Consider the following 23116-nt stretch of genomic DNA (forward strand, 5'->3'; position numbering starts at 1 on the left):
GTGCCAAATTGCTCAGGTGCCTGTCAGATTGCGCCGAAGTGTCACCGTGACGCATGTACCAGAATGGAACACGTGAAGCCAAAACCTGAATCCTCACAGCAGAAGTTGGGAATGACAGTGAAAAGCTGCATTCCAGGCCACGGCTATCCCTCGTGTTTTCTTGTTTTTATGTGTCAGTAGTAAAAGTACTGCTGTTAGCTCTTAGCATCCTTTGCAGATTAATAATTAATCATTTCATTATCTTATTTTCATACACCTACACATGTATATACAATGGACTGTTGTATGTGGCTTTCACACCATCAGAGTGGACAAATGGAAGAGGTTAATTCTCAACTGGGGAAGGATGACATTTGCTTTTGATTATGGTTGGGACTTATAGCATAAGCAAAAAAGCCAACACAGCTTGCTTGATTAAACGCATGTCCCATTTTTGTCCTGATATCACGACAAGCTGAGAGAGTTATTGAGAGTGTTATTGTGTTATTGGTTATATCCGCACTGTGACAAAATGAGAAATGAAAAGCAAACCATGTTGACCAATCACAGACTGCTTCATTGAACCCTGCACATTACAGTAGCAAGCCATTTTCCTCTTGTCTTGTTTTGTATTTTAACTGTAGCAATTTGTGAAGTGAAAAGAAAATGGACTCACCTTTGGTCCCAGTGAGCCGTCCAGCCCATCACTTCCAGGAAGCCCTTGTTCCCCCTGCGTAAAAAGACAAGAAAAGACTAAAAAACAGAGTAAAACAGAACCTAAAATCGATCCCTCACCCGAGTGCCAACCCAAACATAATTACAGTGATTAGCTTCTACCCCCCGATTCCAAATCCAACAGAGGGCAAAAGGTAATGGATTAGGGCTGAACGATTAATTGCATTTGCGATTTAATCGCGATATGATAGAACGCGATTTTCTAACCGCAACGTTCGCGATTAAAAAACGTGGTCTAAAAAAAAAAAAAAAAAAAAATAATTTTTTATTTTTTTTTTTTTTATTTAAGATGGTACATTTTGCACACAGTGTTTAAAAAGTGCATGCCTAGTGTTTATACTTAAAATGACTTTTTTTAAATTACTTAAATGCACAGTGGAAAAGCCACCGATTTGTTGTTCTTGTTTCTGTAATGAGCAGTTAAATAAAAATGTAAAATGTGGGAAAGAATATTTTACACTAAATGTATCTAATATTGTGTTGGTCATATTTAAATCATTCATTACGTTTTGTTGGGAAAAAAAGAGGATAAAAAAAATCGCATATTAAATCGCAATCGCAATATTTTGGTAAAAAAATCGCAATTAGATTATTTTTCCCAAATCGTTCAGCCCTATAATGGATGGTAGAATTGAGGAAACAGACCCCTTTCCACTACATGCCTTCTGCTTGGAGTATTTCACTATTCCTGGAGAGTGCTGGTGTAGCATACTCCCTGCTGTACTTCCAAGGGTTTATCAACATGATTGACATGCACACATGACATCTGACAGACAAGGAAGAACATATGCTATGTGCATGTACTGAAGTACTAACTGGAGTAAAATACTGGAATATTGAGTATCATTGGTAGTGTTCACAACATTTCTTATGAAAATGGAAAAGATGTCCTAGAGGTATCTTACGATGCACAAACAAACTATCAAAGGTTCTTCAAAGCTTAATTATGATTAAGCTGAGACCTGAACAGTGTTCCCAAAAATATGAAGAACCCCTCATCAACAGGATTCTAAATATAACTCACTGCAAGACCAAATAACCTACAGTTTAGAATTGTATTACTGTTTACAATTCTAACATTTATTCCGAGTCAAACTGTAAATCTATGCTCTGCTTCAGTATGTATCCATGGAAACATACCATTGGTCCTGTCTCTCCCGTGGGTCCCTTTTCTCCCCTTCCACCGCGGCAATCCTAAAGTATAAAAGGCTCATTACAACGTATTTTACAACAATATTTCAGGAATACAGAAAAGGATCATTGGCAACGTTTCTCAATACAAGTTTAGATGTTAAAAGTAACACTGTGGAGTTTCTGGAGCCGCCAGGTAGGGGGCTACTTTCTGCTGGACTATTCAGTAACTTTATTTGCTGTCTTGCTTTGTCTTGTGTTGCACTTGGCTTGATGTTTGACTGTGTTAGAAAAGATGTTGACTCGCTAGTTTGACATAAACAAAGTAAGCAAATTTCAACAAGTTTAGCCGCTAGCAAGACATCTCGTTAGCGATGTTTAGCAAGCTTGTTATAACACGCTTGGACATTGATGCTAGTAATAAGTGCTCTTGCGTCTGGCTTCTTTGTAAATGTTATTGTGATAGCTAAGTTGGCTAGCTTGCCAACAACTTTCCTAACACAGTCAAACATCAAGCAAGACAAAGCAAGACAGCAAATATAGTTACTGAATAGTCCAGCAGAAAGTAGCCCCCTACCTGGTGGCTCCAGAAACTCCATAGTGTTACTTTAACATGAATATTAACATTGTGAAAATATAATTACCCTTTTTCCTGGCATCCCCAATGGTCCCTATGTTGATCGTGACATACTTGGACCCTGGAATTAGAAAAAAGACAACATTGTTAAACACAAGGTGTCTGAACTCTGAGTATTTTGGCTCGGGCCACTGTAGTGTTTATCCTTAGTCTTTCTCCACCCTTCAGCCTCTGAGGTTTTGATAAGCACCAAGCTAAAATAAATCCATCTGCCTCCATGTGTTTTCAAAATAGAGCTCACCTCCACCAGCGAGGCATTGTGTCGTTTCCATTGCCCTGCGCCATTCTGTGTTGAAATATCTCTGTCAGATGCCCTACATTACAGCATAGACAGCCACACAGAGGGCCTTTGTCATGCCCCAGACAGGCCAGCGGTGAACTGTCAAAGGAAAGCCTGAAAGGGGATGGTGGAGGGGTAGCGGTGACGGTTGGTTCTGGTTCGGTTCTTACCTTCGGTCCCGGTGGTCCCGGCATTCCTGGAAGGCCTTGTTCCCCTCGGTCTCCCTGAAAACTCTTGTCTTTGGCGATAAAGTTGGTGAGGTAATGATGTGAAAATGTTTACATTTTTGCAAGGTGATCTGACGCGAACTGCATAGTGCATAGCCTAGGCAGCTAGTTGGAACGATTGGTGTGTTTATCTGTCCTTCAAATGACCACATATAATTTAGATTAAATTGATGAAGATACCAGCACTGGTTGCTTACAAAACCTTAGAGTGCCACATTATTGCATACTGTCTCTTTAAAGGAAGGAGCAAAGTCCTTTTACACTAAGTTAAGATTTATAAATTACTGTTTCACTCCCATTACATGTGAAACACAAATTACAATTGCTTTGTAACAGAAATATACCCATATACCCTTGTGCATGCCTTGTGTTATTTACTTCAATGTATTTATTTTTTTGGTTCTTGGTGTGCTTGAATTGATGGTAGTGGTTCTTTGGGTCATTGAGAGTAAATTACAGGATGTGCCTCAGAGAGATTCAGCTGAAAGGGGAGTGTGTATGATAAACGTGATCTGGTGAATTACAATATGCTGCGTTTTTTTACCTTCTTGTTCATCCTGCTCTTCTCTCTGAAGTTCAAACTCTTCAAGAACTTCCTGTTTCACAGACACCAATTCCATCTTTGTACCCTGAAGAGGGATGCACAAAATCAAACAAACTCTGTGTTTTGGGCAAATAAAATTCTTTAAAAATACTTACAGTGTGTGGTGGTGTGTGTATTCGTAACGTCATACCATATCTTGACTGGCATGTTCGGATTCTTCGTTGCTAGCGCTGATGTCCCTCTGGCTGCACTGAGGTATGGTGTAATGAGTTCCTGACAACCAGAACAACACAGTTATGACTATATATAGGCCTACAAAGTATTTCAAAATATGTATTCATCTTGTAATGTCCTTAATGTACATTTCAGTACTACCTATATTGAAACCGAGACTTTCATTTCTCCATATACCTACCAAAATACAGGTGCAGGCCTGAGTATTACATACGTTGTTTTCGACTCAGGAAACAGGTGCGAAAAAGAATACATAGCACCACACAACAAAACAGTTTTATCTGAAATAGGCCTAATGTCTTTAGGAATTGCAATGACATTACTTGCAACGGGGGTTGGTGATAATCTTACTTACCCATGTCTCCATTTGTATCCCGTTCAACTTGTCCTCGACTGATACCTCTCGGTGGATCCTTGTCTTTGGTAGTGAACCGCTGGACATTCTTAGAAGAACTGTTACGATGTGGTGTTGACTGTGTTCTCCTTTCGACTTCCTTTGAGTGCTTGCATCTTCGGCATTCAGCACGTAAACTAGCAAATTCATTATCAAATAGCTCGCAGATCTCTGTCACTGCAGCTGCCAACAAGTCCTCTAATAGAGAAGAAATTTTACCCCTGAAGTGTGGGTTAGACGCCGTAATCATTGTGTGCGGCATATGCATTCGGGAAAATCAGCCTGACACTGTTATTGCTGGAATGTTTTTTTTATTATTATTTCTTCCTGGTCGGAGGTAAAAGCACAACTAATAGTGTAATAATATAGCGCCTTCTATCGCACTGGAATAGACTGCTTGGTAATACAATGTAAAAACCTTCTAAACCTTCCAGTAATTCGTCTTCCTTAGCCATAGGTGGCGATGTGTAGTTTATTATCTCATGTTCAGTTGTTTTCACCTAAAACCAGGAGTAAGAAGAATCGACCAGGTAGTGGACAAATCTGAGTCAACAACAACCTTAAGTGGGCTCGTGCATCATGATCACACGATCTGAGTCTCAGTTTAGAGGTAGAATTTCGTCGATACTTCAGGTGTTTGTGGAAGCAGCAGTGACAGAAATATGTGAGATCATTGACCTCGAAGTTGCTACTTTACGTGCTGAGTTGTCGATGTGCCGCTCCGAGAAGGGCTCTGCAAGAGGAAAGTTACAGTCTACGGAAGAGAACAGTTCTTTTGGAAATGAACGTGGATTTGCAACACAAGATTTTGATGCTGGACCACACGAAAATACTGGTCGTGTACAGGCTGAGAGGAAAATATTCAGAAACCAGGGTAGGTTACGGTGATTTGTATGTTGACAGTAATCTCTCTCCCCCTCTCTTTTGTCCCCCATTCCTCTGCTGACAAAAACAGCACAGTCCAGACCGCTGTATCTGCTTTGCTGGTGTAAGCTGCTTTTTGCTGGATCACGCTGGTTTTATGTTGAGAAAGCGGAGGGATATCACACGAAGCAGACATGGAATACATCTTTGTTTAGCCTTGAGTAAACAACACCTTGTCCAATGCTAATATAATCATTAACTATTAATTATAACCGCTGTTTAATGCGAAGCATGCTCACTTAGTGAGCCACCTAATATCCACATACTCTTGATGTGGTCCTGGGGTCATGACCGCTAGGCTATGCATATACGATATTAACGATACGTATCGTCTTGAAATGACCCTAATCACTCATGGCTAGGTACATTTTGAGCACCCCTGGAAATTATCCACAGACTGTGCGACACTAAGAGGTCAAAAAGAAGACATGCTGGTCTGTGGTTATTTCGCCTAGCTTTTGACCATCGTATGTTGTGAGCATATTTTCTCTCAACATGAAACCAGCATTGTTGAGTTTAAAACCAGAGCACACAAGTATTACCGGCTTTACTGCTGTACTGTTTTCTTTCAGCAGGGTCTCTCTCCCTAGGTTATTTTTCAAATATTCGCTTGGTATCTTGTACATGGGAATGCGCCTCCGCAAGTCTGCTGTCGGATAGTCAACAAATTACGTCCTATGTCCTTTCCTAGCCACTTTTCTTTGACCTCGTTGGAAAACATCATGAGGTCATGGAAATATGAGGATGAGAATGCATAAGGGCTTAGGAGAGAAGACAATAGCTAAGAGAATCCGACTGCACTTACACTAGGCTAGGTAATTATGCAACAGTTGATGTTACTGACGTGGACCTTTTAAATGTTGTCGCTGCAATGAATTGTGGGACAGTATCATTTCCTTTCCTCTACTAAAGGATGATCCAGTTTACCCTATGCTAAAGGAGATAAGAAAGGGAGCATTGAAGTACCTTTTCTAAGCATTTAGAGAATTTGACCAGAATAAAAACATTTTTGACTGTTCAACCACAGCCCCAAGTCTGTCCCTAACAGACAGAGATGTGTGACATGCTGGGGTCCTGCCCCTCCTATACACGCACACGGCCCTCTCTTCATTCTGCTTCTCTTCTCTTGGTCAATCGCTAGAAAAGGTTTGAGTATCCCTCTGCCGGTAGAGGCCTCAGTGGCACACCACCTCAACCCAAGGCAGCGGGGCGTTTTGGCCACCTCCAAACCCACCCTCCCTGGAAAGATGGTCCGCTTCACAGCAGCCATTTGCCAGAGCTCCTACCAGGCAGCAGCCCAGGGGGCGAGGGTGCTTTATAGCAGTGTTTCTACTAGCGGGCCAAATCCAGCCGAGGCCAGTTGCATTTCCATTGTTACTTCCAGGTCTTGATAGAGCTTCCTCTGGGCTTATGGCCAGGGGCTTTTGGCCCACCGATTACCCTTGGGCCAAGCAGGGCTAACTGCTGCTTGAGGCGGTGTCAAGTTGAAAGGTGGGGTTGTCAGAGACTGAACAACCAACACAATTGTAATACTTTTGATAGGTGTCCGTTCTGACTCGATTGATGAGCGTAAAAGCTGAGAAGTTGCACTACTACCAGGGTACGCACTTGCCCTGTCTGTGCTCCATGATGCAGGCAGGCTATAGACATGGTGCATGTCATGATCCACAGTACTGGTGGATCAAATCTCAATATCTTTCAATAGGAAACCCAGCTGGCTCAGATTATCACAATATGTATGGATGATTAATTACCATCAAACTCAGGTTAGATGATCATAAATGCTAATTCATTGCAAGCAACGATTATATCTCAGTCATTGCTGTCCCCAACCATGTTATGAATAACCTCGCGTTAACATTTTCTATTTCTTTTTTTTCCTCTTGATCAATGAATTGTTAATGACATTGAACATATTGTGGCATAAGAGCAGAGACATTTCGATTTGCACTACTACCAGGGTATTGCCAATGCAGAGTTAACATCTCAACTTGTATTTCCAACTGGTTTGTGAAATGGGCGCCTGGATGATCTGCAGCATGTTACGGACGGGTTTTACATTTACATTTACATTTAGTCATTTAGCAGACGCTTTTATCCAAAGCGACTTACATATGTGCGACTTACAATGTATACACATTTTACATTCACACTGATGGCACACTGCACATCAGGAGCAATTAGGGGTTCAGTGTCTTGCTCAAGGACACTTCGACAGGGAATCGAACTAGCAACCTTCTGATTACTAAACGACTTCTCTACCTCCTGTACCACTGCCGCCCACCTTGAGGCCTCACGCCATTAGCTCACATTGGCCCAATTGGGTTCACACTCCTTGCAATCTTCCAAGCTGAATTTGTGGAGGAGATGGTTCACTCTTTGTGAACCACGGTGGAGTTTTTCTAGTAAATAGTGGTGGTCAACAATCTCATCAGGCGCTCGGTGCGTGGGGCAGTACAGGGTTGTGGGCGTGTCACTGGGGAGAGGGTTTTGTGGCTCAGCCTCTCCAGTTTGTCTGACAAAGACATGGCGGACCTCGTGGACGCCTCTTCGGCAAGGCCGTGGGTCAGATGCAGGAGTGCTCGGAAGATAAAAAAAGAGGAGGGAGCCTCTATACCGCACAACCATGCACAGCAGCCCTGCCAGAAGAGCCATTTCCCCATGACTCAGGCAACACAGCTGAACAATGGGCTTCTGTGGTCCCTAGCCACAGCCTAAGCAAAAGGACAATCCATGGTTCAGCACTGAAGCTGCAAAACCGTAGGGGAAAGCAGTCATTCGGAGCCGCGGCGCCTCCAGCAAAGAAGCCTCAGCTCCCCAAGTGGAAATGTATTCTCTTTAAAATAAGAAAGCGATCTGAGTGTCCCACAGAATTAGAGCCATCAAGGCTATTACTCCCGTTACTTCAGTACTCCAAAGAAAGATGGCCTGCTTTGGCCTGTCATAGGTTCTAAGGGGTTTAAACAGCTATCTGAGAGAATTCCTGTTCAGAATGTCAACACATGAGTTCTATCACGTTCAGTTTGGGGAAATGATTGGCTCACATCAATCTCTCTGAAGTAGGGCTGAACGATTTGGGAAAATAATCTAATTGCGATTTTTTACCAAAATATTGCGATTGCGATTTAATATGCGATTTTTTTTTTTGTATCCTCTTTTTTCCCCAACAAAACGTAATGAATGATTTAAATATGACCAACACAATATTAGATACATTTAGTGTAAAACACATTTTTATTTAACTGCTCATTACAGAAACAAGAACAACAAATAGGTGGCTTTGCCACTGTGCATTTAAGTAATTTAAAAAAAAAGTCATTTTAAGTATAAACACTAGGCATGCACTTTTTAAACACTGTGTGCAAAATGTACCATCTTAAAAAAAAAAAAAAAAAAAAATTTTTTTTTTTTTTTTTTTTTTAGACCACGTTTTTTAATCGCGAACGTTGCGGTTAGAAAATCGTGTTCTATCATATCGCGATTAAATCGCAAATGCAATTAATCGTTCAGCCCTACTCTGAAGGATGCTAATTTCCACATAAGAGACAGACTTAATGTCATTGGAGCTTTTGTGATTGGGCACGTGCAAGGTGCCTTCCCATGTGTGAGATACCTCACATATATTCTCGAAGAAACCTTAAGTGATAATGGACTCCTTAGAAGTCATATCTTGCTATGCCATAGGTCCTGAGTGTGAAGTTGATTTTAACTTGTGTAATTGATTTTAACTCTTGTAATTGTTGACTGCATAGGAACTCCCAAAACATCACAGCCTTGTGTCCTATGGAACCAGCAGTGTGGCAGTGAAGAAACCAAAAATGCCACTGTTAAAGGGGTATGAACACACCACACACATTTTAGACAGATTTTTTTTTAAATGCGCCTGAAAAATCTGTTTTAGTCTATGTCTTCCTAACATTCCTGCATGATATTTTTGATTGTAAGAATATATGATCATGCTCTAATTTCTTGGCATTTCGGTTGTTTTGTTTGCAATTCAACCTGTTATTCAGATACAAAGCTCATACACGGACATTAACCCATTTAAATGAAGTTACTGAGGGTATGACAAGGTGACCTCACACAAAGATGAACAAGTGAGACTCTAATTAATGGTCTTCTTTTTGTGAAAATCATATCTTAAAACATGATCAGTACGTGCTTTGCCTCCCTCCATAGTGCACAAGGATGGATGCTGTTTCAGTCAAAAAGGAAATGCTGGAGGAGTCTGAGCAGCCGAACGAAGTGAAAGACAAACAGGAAGGTAAAATGACGAGGACGCCACAAATTGTCATGTAAATAGAAATTGCATCTGCAAGTTGCATCCCGATTGCAAATATAGTTGCTCTCACAATTCACTGGATGACACGCAATATGTGAATGTAATATTTATTTCATCCTTGCTTGAGATTTTCCAGGACATATAAAAACTAAACAGAAATCCAGCATTTATGTAAATGAATGAAAACTCATAGAAAATGAGTTGCAAAACACATCAAGGGTTAGATGTTTATTGAATCTGATAGTCCTGTAAGTATTGAGTAAATATAATCTTGAGGTCCAAGGTGCAGGAAAGGGAATGCATTTTGAGTAAATATATGGAATAGAAAAAAGGTACTTTGTCCGACATATTATGTAAAACCATCTTTAAAAGCCATATTCCTCTGTCCCTCTGCAGAGATCACTGGTGAGAGTATTTGCCTGACTGATCCGAATGAGGGCATGAGCACTTCACCAACCCCTCATACTGGGCTGGAATGGCCTAATTCTGAAGCCTGTGTCCATGCCAACACTAAATGTGGCTCCAAGTCTGAACCAGCGAACGTCTGTGCTGAGTCCACACTGTCTAATGCCGAGACTACCGGCAGCAGACACAGCTGTTTGGACCGTAGCCATGAATGTGAGAACCTGCATATGTGGACCAGTGCTATGTCCGATAAGCATTACGCTCAGTCAGGACAGCTCGTGCAAGACACGGACCTCCAACATGAACATGAACAAGAGGAAGATGAAGAGGAAGAGGAAGAGGAGCAGGATGTCACGCATTTGACACACTGGACTAACCCAGCATCTCCACTGAGAGGTCAAGCCCACCATTCGGTGCAGTACTTACACGAAGAGCCGCCCGAGTCTGTGGGTGTTTTTGGCCTGAATCTTCCTCCAGGCAGTGACCCCCTCAGTATGAGAGGAGACCTCTCTGGCAGTCACCTCGGCATGTCTTTAAACCACCTCGCAGACCTCGAGGGGAGGTTCATCTGTCCCATGTGTGGCAAAATCCTACGAACTGACAGGGCGCTGCGGGCTCACATGAAGGACCACACAACGTTGCACATTTGTAATCACTGTGGGAAGAGCTTCGCCAGGCTGACAAATCTTCGAGTACACCAGAACATCCACATGGGAGTCAAGCCATACACCTGTAAATTTTGCTCGAAGAAGTTCAGCGACCCAAGCAACTACAACCGCCATAAACATCGCTGCCCAAAGTCAGATCATACCCAGTTCAGCTCCTAGTCTTCTGAAAACCCTATGCCTGGGAGAAGTGACTCATTGTGCCTTCTTACACACTTCTGGAATTCCAACATAAGCTTGTGGTCCAGTATCATATCTGTAGAACCTGGACTTCCTACAGTAGAAAGAGAGCGTCTGCCTATTACACAGTGACTTAGATATTCCAGAAACTACACAAACACTGATTATGTGTTCAAAACTGGGGTGGAATGCCTGACCTCATGCTCCTACACACTGTTAAATATTATTTATTGTCAGGTTGACAAGAGTGGATAACCAACCTTGATATTTATTCAAATACAATAAGGAGTTTGCAGAGCACCATTTCATTGTAAATATGTTGACATTTGGGGTTGGCAAAAGTTTTGAAACATGTTCTTCAGTCCCTCCAGGATTTTTTTTAAATCTTGCTATTTCACATATTGCACACAAATTCTAGGTTTTCCGGGTTGTACCTTTCTCTCATTATTACAATATTTCTGCAAAGACACGCAGTCATGGAATGTCCTGCATTATTTGCAATGGATTTTAATTAACTCAAAATCACTGCAATTTGAAATGCATTTTCTGGGAATTCCAACAGCAAACCCATAAAGCGTCTTTGAGAACTGTGAAAAGCGCTATATAAATGCGGATTATTATTATTATTATTAATTAATAATAATAAAATATCCTGGAGGGACTGATTCGTATGTTAGGAGGATCTGCAGCCCGTTGCTTAGATACTGTTTTGTGGAAGTAAACACCCTGTGCCATGGTCTCAGAACTACATTTGTCATAAATTGTCCCACTGTCGTTTTAATAAATACTTGAAATGTTTTTGACCATCATTGAACCATTTGTGCATCAGATTCAATAAACGTAAATGTTTGTCTGCTTGGATTACAATGTTTCATGCATGCAGGCAGAGGAGGGAGCTAAACTACAATTAAATTCATCCATTTTAGCACATGCTCTTATCTAATATGATTTTCAGGTGATGTAAGGTATACTTTTCATGCTCCCTAGGAATTGACTCCCTGACCTTGGTATGACCGGTATTGTTACAGTCTTACTTGGTTGAGCTATAGGATCATTGCATAACACCATCATTTTTTATTAATACTGGCTTTATCTCAGAGTGGATTTATGTGGTGCTCTTGGACAGACTGCCTGGTACAATTAGTACAACTGTCAGTCAGAGCAATTTTAGAAGGTTTTCATTTGTTTCCTGTTTTTAAATAACACTGATTATACAAAACAGAATTAGAAGCAACCAATGCAGACCCAATGGTCTCTGAAGATCAAAAGGAGGACACAGATGAGTAGTGATTCATCCTAGGTGTTGTGACACATTCCTGCAGCCTTTCAGCTGTTGGCTGTGGATCCAGTGAGACATCCATCTCTCCCTTAGTCTTAAGTGTATTTCCCTCAGTGTTGCTGAACTGTGAAAATGGTTCTACACTGTTATTAGACCTCCACAAAACATTTCAAGATTTTCTCAGGTTGAGTCGACTGATTTGACATTAGCTTGTCCAACCCTGCTTCTTTCTGTAAAGGCTGTGGCCATCTCAACATGTGTATGGTACTTCACATAACATTTTACTGGGGGATTAAAAGAGTTCCCAATTTGATATGGAAGAGGAGGTGTGTCACAGGCCAGAGGAATTACTCGTTGCCAGATTAAAGATGCTTTAATTTCCCCACCCCTAAAAGTTTTCATTCGCATGAGGGCACTGTTGCCTCATGAGAACAGGGATTTCAGTGCATATTTATGGGATCCTCAAAGAAACAAAGGATAAAATGTTTAGAGCGTTCCCTGAGAAAAAACAGCAGTCCTCTTAAAATAATCTATTTACAGATTGATCATTTATGGGTTAATGAGCAATCCAAAATTACTAGCCTACAACATGTTGTTTGCTAGCCGCGTGAGCTTATACATGGGGTGTTTAGGACCTAGCTGAGTCACTAAAGAGCCGACAGAGGAATGGGGGAGGAGTCAGTGAATGATTGACGGGACTTCTCAGGGCAGAGTGGAGTGGTTGAGTAAACGGTAAACTCTTTAGCGAGCTACAGCTATACTACCGAGTGTCACTGTGACTATTCCAAAAAATAAATGTATCTTGGTTTGTTCTTGTCGTTTGGACATCATTAATAGTGAGTGCGACGGGAAAACAATGCATATTGATCCTTAATTTTTCGCATCCTTATCGTTCGACCAGAGCTGATAATGCTTAAAATGAAGCTGCCCCTAAGAACGGCGGAGGAGGGCGACGATACGGCCGAGGACGAGCAAGAGCAAACTAAACATATTCCAAGGTCTGTCTCTCCTTCGGCTTCTGAGAGACATCACGGATGTTCTGGAGAAGGATATCCTTTTCGACTGAGCAAGGAAACTGTGTTCGAATGGTTTGGCTTACATCTCAACTCTGCTAAGCGTATTGAGTTCATGTATGGATTGCTACATATGTGCCAGCCTCTGGAGCTCCGCTTTTTGGGATCCTGCCTAGAGGACTTGGCAAGGAAAGACTATTACGTTCTTCGGGACTGCGAGATAAGAGCAAACAGTCCAAGTGATATGGGGCTTTTGTCAGATGTGATCGACCCTGTCGTGAGGTCCAAACTGCTGGTCTGCTTGTCTCTCTTGGGATCTGACAATAGGGAATGTGCGGGGATACTATTTCGCATTTTGAGCCATGTGGATCCCGCCTTGTACTACAAAAACTATGGCCTTCCTATTTCTTCCTTTCGGGACCCACCGTTTTTACCCTTCCATCCTCAGTGTGGGGATGGGGATGAGTACGGGAGATCGGAGCAGGGTTGCAGGCCGCTTATGGAGACCGGGGCCGGACTCTTAGAGCAACTGGCATTGCTTTTCACTATGGCTTCGTTACACCCTGCTTTTCCTTTTCACCAGAGGGAGACACTACGCGAGCAACTGGAAAAAGTGGAACTTGCGATTGAAGAGCAAACTAAACTTCATACTAAACCATCCTCCAGTACCCAGGTAATTACACAGATTAAAGAAAATCTATCTGATATTACCTTAAAATGCATTAACAGTTTGTTCTGTATGTTTTAGCACAAGCAGGTTGTTGTCATCTGAACTTGACAGATGACTAACTAACTTTTTTTAGTTAGTAACGTTTACATCAACCAACCTTGCTACCTACAGGTTAGCATAACATGCTTTTGGTTATCTTTTGTAAAAGGTTTTAAATCTGATATAATCGGTTTCGTTTCACTTAAAACTTGTCACTTCGCCAAACTTCCTGTAGCCATCTGTTATGTCATACTTTTTGCGAACTCAAAACGTATCGATAGTTTACTAAGATTTGTTATCGATATCGTTATCCACCGACACTACTTTTAGCAAATATTGTCATACATGATGTGATTTATCTTGCCACTCCCCACACGCTAGCGAAAGTTTTATTGCTACTGAAATCTAACGTTATTCGTGTATGTAACCAACTAGCCGGTATTCACATCAGTTAACTGCAATCGAGGCGATATTGATTAAATGTTAGTCATATGGTAATGTTACTGCTTGCTGGCCACAGTACGTTAACCATGGTTACAATCGGCTGTCATCTCACGTTAAATTAAATAGGCTATTCTAGCTAGTGTGAGTACCGTTCAATCCTGTTTGAATAAGCAACGCAAGTAGCCCATTTGGCTTGTAGATAGCGGTATATTATTGTCCCCATTAGCACCGTGGCCTAGTAACTCAATTTATGTTAAGGCTATATAAATACCTATCCATAATGTATGTTAACACTGCCTCCCTTGCACAACACAGAATAAAGTTGGCCAACTTGAACTATAGGCGGCTAAATTAGCATAGTCAGCTAGTTAGCTAATTTCTCCACCATTCCCAGTAAAGAAGAGATTGGCCACTCACATTGCTGCGTTACCTAATCTGTTTCATGTATCCTAATTTGGCAAGCTATTGCTAACGTTATTCAACCCTGGGATTCAGCTTTGTGAGGAAGTTAAAGAATGTCCAATGTTCAAACTGTTTACTAAGCGTAGTTTAGCTGAAGAATGCAACCCTGACAGTTATGCTTTTCCAGACTTTCCTGGTTAACATTTGATATTTATAAACTTAAACCGTAGAATGGAGCTGCTGTATTTTGCTCAATTCATTTAGCTGATTGCAGGAACATGTTTATCATACGCCTCTTTACTTGCTTGCACTTGTCCGTGCCAAGTACCTACAGCCAAGTTTTTTTTAATTTTTTTTTAATGACATTTGGTGCCTGCTTTAACATAATATAAAACGTTTTACCGCGTCCTTGTTACACTTGCTCTGCCCCTCGACTTGATTACTGTCGCTTGTGCCATGAGTGCATCCTAACTGAAACACTGAGTGGCCATGGTTTGCTGAAATAAACAGAGAGCTAAATCTCCATTTGCGTGATTTCTTGTTGAATGTCAGAGACCGAATTTCAAATGCCGTGCTTCTGATGCATACCTCAATTCCCAAGGCCGTAGTGCTCGCTTGTGTTTGCTCACAAATCAGAAGAACAGTCAGCAACTGTTCAAAGTGGCATCCAGCTTACATGTCACTTCTGATAAATTAATTTTCTTAAACTCCACCATTCTTAGTTGTATTTTGGAGCCAGTGTAGAACCAAATCCTGAGATATTCACCCCTGCATATTTAGTGCCTCCTCTGTCAAGAGTTATATATGCCAGTGGTCTGCTGTGGTGTAGCCACTGTAAAGTAGGAGTGAGAGCGAAGGCCTCAGAATAAGCAGGAGCTGAAAAGGGTTAGCCAGACGAAGGCCACTTCCTTTGGGACACATGGTGGAGCAAAAGTTTGACTTCCGTATTGCATGATTTGTTATTCTCCTAAGCTAGTCTTAGGCCCAAGTGATTTACTGTAATGGTTAGTGCTTGCACTGAGAGCCAACACTGTCACACACAAACACCTATATTTGTCCTCACACATAACCACCTGGTACTTGCTCCACGGGACAAATGAGGGTCAGTCTCACGTTGTGTCAACAAATGAACTCCAGGATAGGCACATAAACTTCTCCCATATATAGAGGTAAGAGCTGTTGTGCCTTCCCTAACCCTTATGGCTCAAAGACATTCTGCCTTCAAAAACTATTTTAATTTAATGGAAATTTAGTGAAGGATCATACAAAATCAGACGTTAAAGTTATTGATGGCAGGATAGTTCCCCTGATTCGAAAGGATCATAAACGACAACACAAGTACGTTGGTGTAACATTTCTGCCTCACAACCCCCCCCCCCCTGAGACTTAAAGCATAAAGTTCTTCCTGAGTCACTAACCCACTGACTGACCAACTGACAGCCAAACAAGATCTATTTTCTGTCCTATTTCTTTCTGAATCTTAATCTGTAGTTTAACTCCTGACAAGACTGTAAGCTAGTAAACCCTGCCAAAATGTCCTCCCTGAGGTGTAAACAGATGATCGGAAATGTCAGTAGTCACAGCAGCCATAACTTCCACTGGGGAGAAGAAAAGAAAGGAGGGGGCAAGCCCTTTGACTGCGTAACAGTGCAGGTTCTCTGTTTGTCAGTGAGGGGGGAAAATAAGTCTATTGAGCTGCAGACAGCGGCCCCTTTCAGCTATACCTTTGTCGCGCTGCAAATACCTTGTCTCATAAAACATGAAAGGGTGCCCAGTAAGGTTGTCGACTGACACACAACCCCATCCATCAGAATTAGATTACAGCCCCCATTCCACCCCACCCCACCCCTCTCCCAACAGTTGTTGGTTCATTGCGTAAGGTTCAGGCTACTGTGGCGATGAAGGAATCCCATACTGCCAAAACTACACGCATAGTGCACCGTTATAGAACATGACGTGGTTCTGGCATTCACCCTTCCATTATTGGATGTGTGAAAAATCTTCACTCGCTGTGTGCGTATACGTGTGTGTAAGGCAACTATGCCCATAGGAAATAATTAAATGATTTGTATAATAATAGATATGGGAACTACCAAGAGGAGTGAATTACTGTGTGCGAACTGGTATTAATTGAACATGCAGATGTGCTGTAAGATAAGTGTCCATGTTACCTCGTACCTGGTGACCACTGTAAGAGCCAGCCTCTGTAGCTTTTGAAACTAGGACTTGGCCAAGAGCATAGTAGGGTACCCTGCAAGAGAAAAGAGGGTTGAGTCTGTATCCTGGCATGCGTCTTGTTTCCAGAGTGAGTTGCCTGAAAGAGAATTGCCTTCTCTGGTCTAGATACATTAGTTTAGCTCATGTTGAACCACCCCTCTTTTGCGACACATGTCCGGTCAATGTCAAATTGAATCAGAGGAAAACGGTTTACGCTCTGCAAAGCTCATGGGCGGACTCAAACCTTGCTAATTTCTCAAGTTCGAAGAGAAACAGTGGCTAAATTGTCAAGGGGCATGTGGAATGTTCAAGGAGTCTCTATTACTTAGTGTTTTTCATCTTTTTCTGGTAAGGACAGTATGTATGTGTGGAGGGAGTATGATCTAGTTCCTGTCAAGTTTTTTTTTACTTCACACTGGATTCCAAAAGTAAGTCCAGAGCAGAAGAATATTTGCCACTCAAGCCTGCGTCTTAAGTGACCACCCACCGCTGAATGCTACTGCTGGGTCCATTACTCCCGCTGCCATTTTGTTCCATAGTCACTAATGCACTAATGGGGTTTTCTTTTCTGACTGACTACCCTTCTTTGTCGCTCTTTCTCCCAGAACAAGACACTAAAGTCAGAGTACCTTTCCCCAATCACAGAAGCTGGCGGGAGTGAGCGGGGGCAACCGCACCTAACCCCCCAGTCACCCCCCAGGAGAACACAGAGAGAAGGTAAGAGTTAAGATGTGGGGTGTTTGGATCCTTTCTGGTTGTCTTATTTAGCAGAAACCTTTGCTGTAGAGTAGGTCACTAAACATAGGTATTGTAATAGTATAGTAATTACTCATTGTGTGTGTTTGTGTGTGTGTGTGTGTGTGTGTGTGTGTGTGTGTGTGTGTGTGTGTGTGTGTGTGTGTGTGTGTGTGTGTGTGTGTGTGTGTGTGTGTGTGTGTGTGTGTGTGTGTGTGTACACACGTACAAGAGCTGTTCCCCTCTGAAAATGTATTTTGATACCTCCTGCAGCAAGCATGACCTTCCATAAACTTAAGCTGAAAAGTGTATGCTGTTGATCTGTTCAGTTTCAGAATATTAGTATGTCTTCGTAGTATGTTGCAAGAAGTATGCTTCACACAATTTAAGATTAGCACCCTGTCCACTGCATGCATTATATCGTACAGGAACATCTTGCTCTATGCCGTATCTGATTTGCCATATCTGAAAGGATTATGATGTAGTCAACAGTGTGCTAAAGTACATTATGTGTAAATAAATACCACCTCTATTTCTTTAGCTGTTCATATAGAGAAAATCGTACTGAAAGGCATCTCACGGACCAAGACTGACAGGGAATACAATTTTGAGGTAAGCAGTCTTTCTTAAAGCATGCTCAGTACACAGTTTAGTTAGATATAGATATCGATGTCTGGTGGCTGGCGTAAGGGAAATGCACATGGCAGTTAACGACGAGTGAAGTTGACTTGTATAGTTGCAAGCCTTGCAGCTGTGATCTTGAAGTCTTGCTCAGCTAAGGTTGGAAACTTGTGGCTTACCTCTTGCTGATCAGTACCTGTTAACTAGATTAGCCAACCTGGACTGGTACAAACCTCCACATTGTCCTGCAGGATGTTGATTCTGTGTCAGGCTTGTATTGTTGATGGGATGAGTGCCAATGTTGTGTGAGTGCATACTTTGAGAGACTGGTTGTGAGGTAAACTGGATCGGTCTGACTGCTTCAAGGACCACCAAGAGAGGTGTCTGGGGGGGGGGGTAACGACAGTCTGCTTACATGTGCAACAGGCAGGTAGGCCTAGTGTCTTGTTGGACTCTTTGTGAGCTAGCATGGGAATAGCCATGTAAGTGCATGTTGAGTATCCAGCGATTTGCGGTATTGGTTGGGATTCCATCACAGTGACAGAGTTGGCCAGACTTGCTTTGTTGTCATTGAGATGATGGAATCATGGCACTGATTGATGAGATGTGGAGGAGCTAGGTCCAAATGTAAAGATCCCGTGCTAAGTAGGACGCTTCACGTAGACGTCACCCATCTTTTTTCCCCCCCACATCATTTGCGGTGTCGTTTAAGTCTTTTAGCAGCCCCTACATCGGCTCCACTGGGTCGCTCCTCAGAGGACCACAGGACATGTGAACCAAACTGCCAAGCCAACCTTTCCTAACGCTTAATTGCACAATTTTTTTTCTAGGCTTTTAGAGGGCATTCACTTGCTTGCCCTTGACCAAAAGGAATGTTTGTGCTTTCTTTCGTTCTTTCATTCTTTCTTTTCTTTGTATCTTTATTTTAGTCTTGCTCACCTTTCTTTCTTTGGTTCTGGCTCTCCCCTTGTTTTCTCCCTCAATATTTTTTCCGTCTTTCCTTCTATGTGTCTCTTTTGCTATGGATTTCCTTTCATTTTGTCATTCTTTCCTTCCTTCTTTCTTTCTTTCTTTCTTTCTTTCTTTCTAATTGGATTAAAATGTCCATCGTTCTCAAATTGAATAATTGCTTTCAAGATACAGGTGAAGTTGACACTCTTTTTCTGGGTCATACTATAGAACTCCTCAACCTGATGGCTAATCCGATTAGGTGAAACGGTCTTTGTAGTTAAATGTTAATGCCTCGGTGACTAAATGAAGGCCACATGTGCTGGCTTATTTCAGAGGGGAAGCGAAATGACACATCATCAAACTGTCAGCAACACAGTCAGGGATTAAATTGGGCCAGGGCTCAGCCTTGGCACTCTTCTGTGTCACCAGGGGACGGTCAATCTTACTACATCCATCTTCAACAATGTGCATATTACACTTCTCAGTCTTAAAAATTCAAAAAAATGACTTAAACACGTTAACACTCCTACCATTAGGTAACATCAACAATCTTTTTGATAAGATGGCACAGATGGTCCATTTATGTTAAATCATTCGCATTAATATCATCTCCTCCCTTAGCCAACACCGCCATTCCTGTATTTGATACTGATTTTTTTTATTTACTACATATACCCAACAGTAAACTAATTTACTTTAAATGAACACCTTTTGGCTGTGTACGTGCAGTGTGTAAGCTACGTGCGCCATGCAGTTTTTTCGGTTGTTGATTTACCCAAGAAACAGATCTATTGTAGTCTGTCTGAACACTTCTGACATGTTGACTGGTCTCCGTCACTGTTCTATTTGTTTACTGTGTGTCATTGTGTGTGTCATGACATTAGGCCTTATTAGTATATTTTATGTTCAGTCTGTCGAATGATGTCAATCATCGGCCTACTCTGTATCATCTATAAAATTGTTTCAATAATACTTTGACTCAAATGTGGGCCTTGCACATGCAAATGTAAAAATATTTTGCCTGGCCGTCAGTGTTGCTGATGCACACACACGTATGTGCACCCGTGGCTGTCCTGAAACCACAGAGCCCCCTCCCCCACCACATTACAGTCCCAATTTAACCCCAGACCACAGCAGATTACTAGCTGTCACTGTTTCCAGTCACTCGGTGCTGTCCAGACTACTCACTGCCGCTTTCATTTCAGTAAGAAAGAGGAAAAGTGAGCGGTTTTGTTATGAAACCCAAAATAATAATCATAATATGAACGTACAATGAGAACAGTATTATTAATTATTATCAATATATTTGTGCTCTAAGCACTATGACATCTGGTCTTCACTTGCCAGCATTGTTTTAATGTGTTGGTTTACTTTTACTATCATGACCAGTGTATGCCATGTACTTTGTGCTCCTAAAATACTGAAACAAAAGGCAACATTAGATGGAAATGTCTTGAAGCATTCATAACAAATTATGCAATTCTGATTTTCTCACAACAACAAAATAAGTAAATCAGTTTGTTTATTTATTTATTTATAAAAAAAAAATTCTATTGTGCAGAAGCTTCATTGCTCAAGGTCAAAAACACGCTCAACAGAGCAAGATCCTTAGAACCAGGGGGGTATTCCATGTATGTAGTTTAATGACAAACCTGGGTAAGTTAACTACTAAGTGGTAAACCTCCTAATAGAAGAGCCTTATGGCTTTTTGCTATTAAGGTTCTTCAATTAGAAGGTTTACCACTTACTCCGAGTTAAGTATCACGTACTTGGAATACCCCCCTGGTCTAGGGTGATGTTATCACTGGAAGCCTAATGGAAGCAAAGGCAGGAAGCAACTTGCGGCAAAGTCAGTGTGTTGAGCCTGTGACTGAGGGGATTCGACCTTGATGTTTCCCCCACACACACACACACACACACACACACACACACACACACACACACACACACACACACACTCTACATATTCATGCTGAGTCACATTCAGCTCCCTTACGCTATCCCATCATGCCACAGAACTTTGATCCAACGGGTTCGGAATGGGATGACTTGCATGCTGCTAAATCCAGATGCCCCTCAGAGCTAAATCCAGCTCCACGAGTTAAATGGTGGTTTCCAGCCTTGTAATGACTGGTCCCTCTTTCATGGTGTCTTAATTGTTGGGAAGTGTCATCAATGATGATTTTTTTTTGTTTAAAGTCATCTTTCACCATATGAAAGGTTTAAAAAGGAATATAAAATTGCAATGTAGGGATCCATTTGTTTCTCTGTTCTATTCACAGTGTGAAGCCACCCATTAGGGGATCCCCCGCTGGGATAACTTTTCCTTCTGGGTAGTGTGACTCCTTTGTGCCAACATGGGGTGTGTGCCAATATGGTACCTGAAATGACTGGTGCCTGTTGCTCTGTCCTGTCTATTTAAAAAAAATTAAACTCATTCCTACTTCTATACATTTTTGTAGATGTTACCAGTGCGTAAGTCTGATAAATGACCAAGTAATTTTTCACCTTGAGAACCTTCTAGAACAATTAACTTTTTCTGTGAAGCATGAGATATTTAAAATTGCCAAGGATGTGATTTAAAAATTCCAGGAATTGTCTTAATTGTCTAGTTATTTCCTTAATATCCACGCCCGGTTACACTAAAGATGATTGGGTCCGAGAGCGGACCAGAAGTGGCACATCACCAGTGGGGTGCCGACCAAAATCCACCGGCTTGCTATCTGGACTAATTCTGAAATGTTATATTCGAATAACTCGTCATAACATTAACGACAGGATTATTTATCGGATTGTTGGCTGTGCGATTAACAAACTTAATTTGATTAACAAGAACCCTAAATTATAGCTTGGCAACATATGCAACGGATACATTTACAATGACTTTGTCGCTAACTTTATTGGTATATTGGATTGTCTAAAAAAAATAAGTTAATGAAGGAAGAACATGCGAGGCAGCAAGGTCATAGTGGCCAATGAACATGCAATATTCAGAGGGGCGTCAAGGCCAGAAAGAGAGGCAACGACGGCCATGAAATTCGTGACGTGGTCTCAACACTACACTTGTTTTCACCGGTCTCTTTATCAGGCTTCTCTGTGTGGGATTCCTTCCTCTGATACTGAGCCTTTGTAGTGACCCCAGTTGCAAAATCTGTCTCTCTCTCTCTCTCACTCTCTTTCTCTCTCTCTCTGCCTCTCTCTCTCTCTGCCTCTCTCTCTCTCTCTCTCTCTCTGCCTCTCTCTCTCTCTCTCTCTCTCTTTCTCTCTGCCTCTCTCTCTCTCTCTCTTTCTCTCTGCCTCTCTCTCTGTCTGTAAGTGGCTTGTGAATATTCCTGGTGGCTTAAACCCAAGTGATTAGATGAGTCACAGGCTTGTCTGTCTGTATCATTAGATACTGATGGACCATTATATGTCTAAATGCTGTGTGGTTGCTACCGTATAGTAGCCAAGTAACGAAACAGTGGTTAGGAATTACAGAGTTATTGGATTGAATATCCTATGTAATATCCAAATGGGATTTCTTAATGATTGTCTGGCTTAAATAGATACTGTGAATCAGGTCACGTGAAGCCTGTATCAGATATCAACAGACCCATGGCATTTGGCCAACTGAACATTTTAGTAGTAGGCTTGCTTTATGTACAAGACGCCATTGGTCGTGTTTTTATAGTTGTAGTAGTGAAGTTTAGTTCACACCTGTTCATTCGATGGGCCACCCACACAACAATAGTGCAGAAAATGCAAGCTTTTGAAAACTGGTTCCAGAGTGTAGTCTTTTGAAAATACAACCCTTACGTCACCGTCAAGACAGGAAATTCGGAACCTTTCTGAACGATGGCGATGTGACCCCAACTTTGTCCAATCATGTTTCATTCAAGAAGCTTCAATCTGAGCTTTGCCCTCCAAAGCCTTCACCACGTCCTCAGTGGCAATGAATAGAAAATCTATGTTTGATTCTGAGAAACATCATGGTAAAGAGCCAATTTGTTCTATTTCTACAACTAGGATGTAATATTTTAGAAACATCAGCAACCAAAGCCCTTTCTGTCTAAGTGATTCGAAATGCTAGCAACCTTAAGCAAGATATGTTCACTTCACCAAGGAAATACTGTTTGCCCAAACCACATT

At 41.7% G+C, this 23116-nt stretch overlaps 3 protein-coding genes across 3 annotated transcripts in view; 2 read left to right on the top strand and 1 right to left on the bottom strand.

Annotated features, from left to right (window-relative positions):
- The window catches only part of LOC105905187 (zinc finger protein 510-like), a 7226-nt gene extending 2712 nt beyond the window's left edge, over positions 1 to 4514 (bottom strand). The window contains exons 1-3 of the mRNA XM_031583973.2: positions 4123 to 4514; positions 3724 to 3806; positions 3534 to 3618 (exon numbers count right to left, since the gene is read on the bottom strand). Of these exons, the coding sequence (XP_031439833.1) occupies positions 3534 to 3618; positions 3724 to 3806; positions 4123 to 4429 (475 nt within the window). The 5' untranslated portion in view covers positions 4430 to 4514. The remainder of the gene's footprint in view (positions 1 to 3533; positions 3619 to 3723; positions 3807 to 4122) is intronic.
- Positions 4515 to 4629: 115 nt separating this feature from the next.
- Positions 4630 to 11423, top strand: LOC105905224 (zinc finger protein 260-like). Its single transcript, XM_012833227.3, has 4 exons — positions 4630 to 5035; positions 8838 to 8920; positions 9265 to 9349; positions 9764 to 11423. The coding sequence occupies exons 1-4, from the start codon at positions 4741 to 4743 to the stop codon at positions 10597 to 10599; spliced, it is 1299 nt and encodes a 432-aa protein (XP_012688681.2). The 5' UTR covers positions 4630 to 4740; the 3' UTR covers positions 10600 to 11423.
- Positions 11424 to 12511: 1088 nt separating this feature from the next.
- Positions 12512 to 23116, top strand: part of LOC105905186 (zinc finger CCHC domain-containing protein 2) — a 32859-nt gene continuing 22254 nt past the window's right edge. Inside the window, exons 1-3 of the mRNA XM_042710229.1 lie at positions 12512 to 13582; positions 17287 to 17398; positions 17958 to 18028. Of these exons, the coding sequence (XP_042566163.1) occupies positions 12806 to 13582; positions 17287 to 17398; positions 17958 to 18028 (960 nt within the window). The 5' untranslated portion in view covers positions 12512 to 12805. The remainder of the gene's footprint in view (positions 13583 to 17286; positions 17399 to 17957; positions 18029 to 23116) is intronic.

The sequence above is a fragment of the Clupea harengus genome, chromosome 17, assembly GCF_900700415.2.
Source record: "Clupea harengus chromosome 17, Ch_v2.0.2, whole genome shotgun sequence".
In the NCBI taxonomy this organism is placed as follows: Eukaryota; Metazoa; Chordata; class Actinopteri; order Clupeiformes; family Clupeidae; genus Clupea; species Clupea harengus.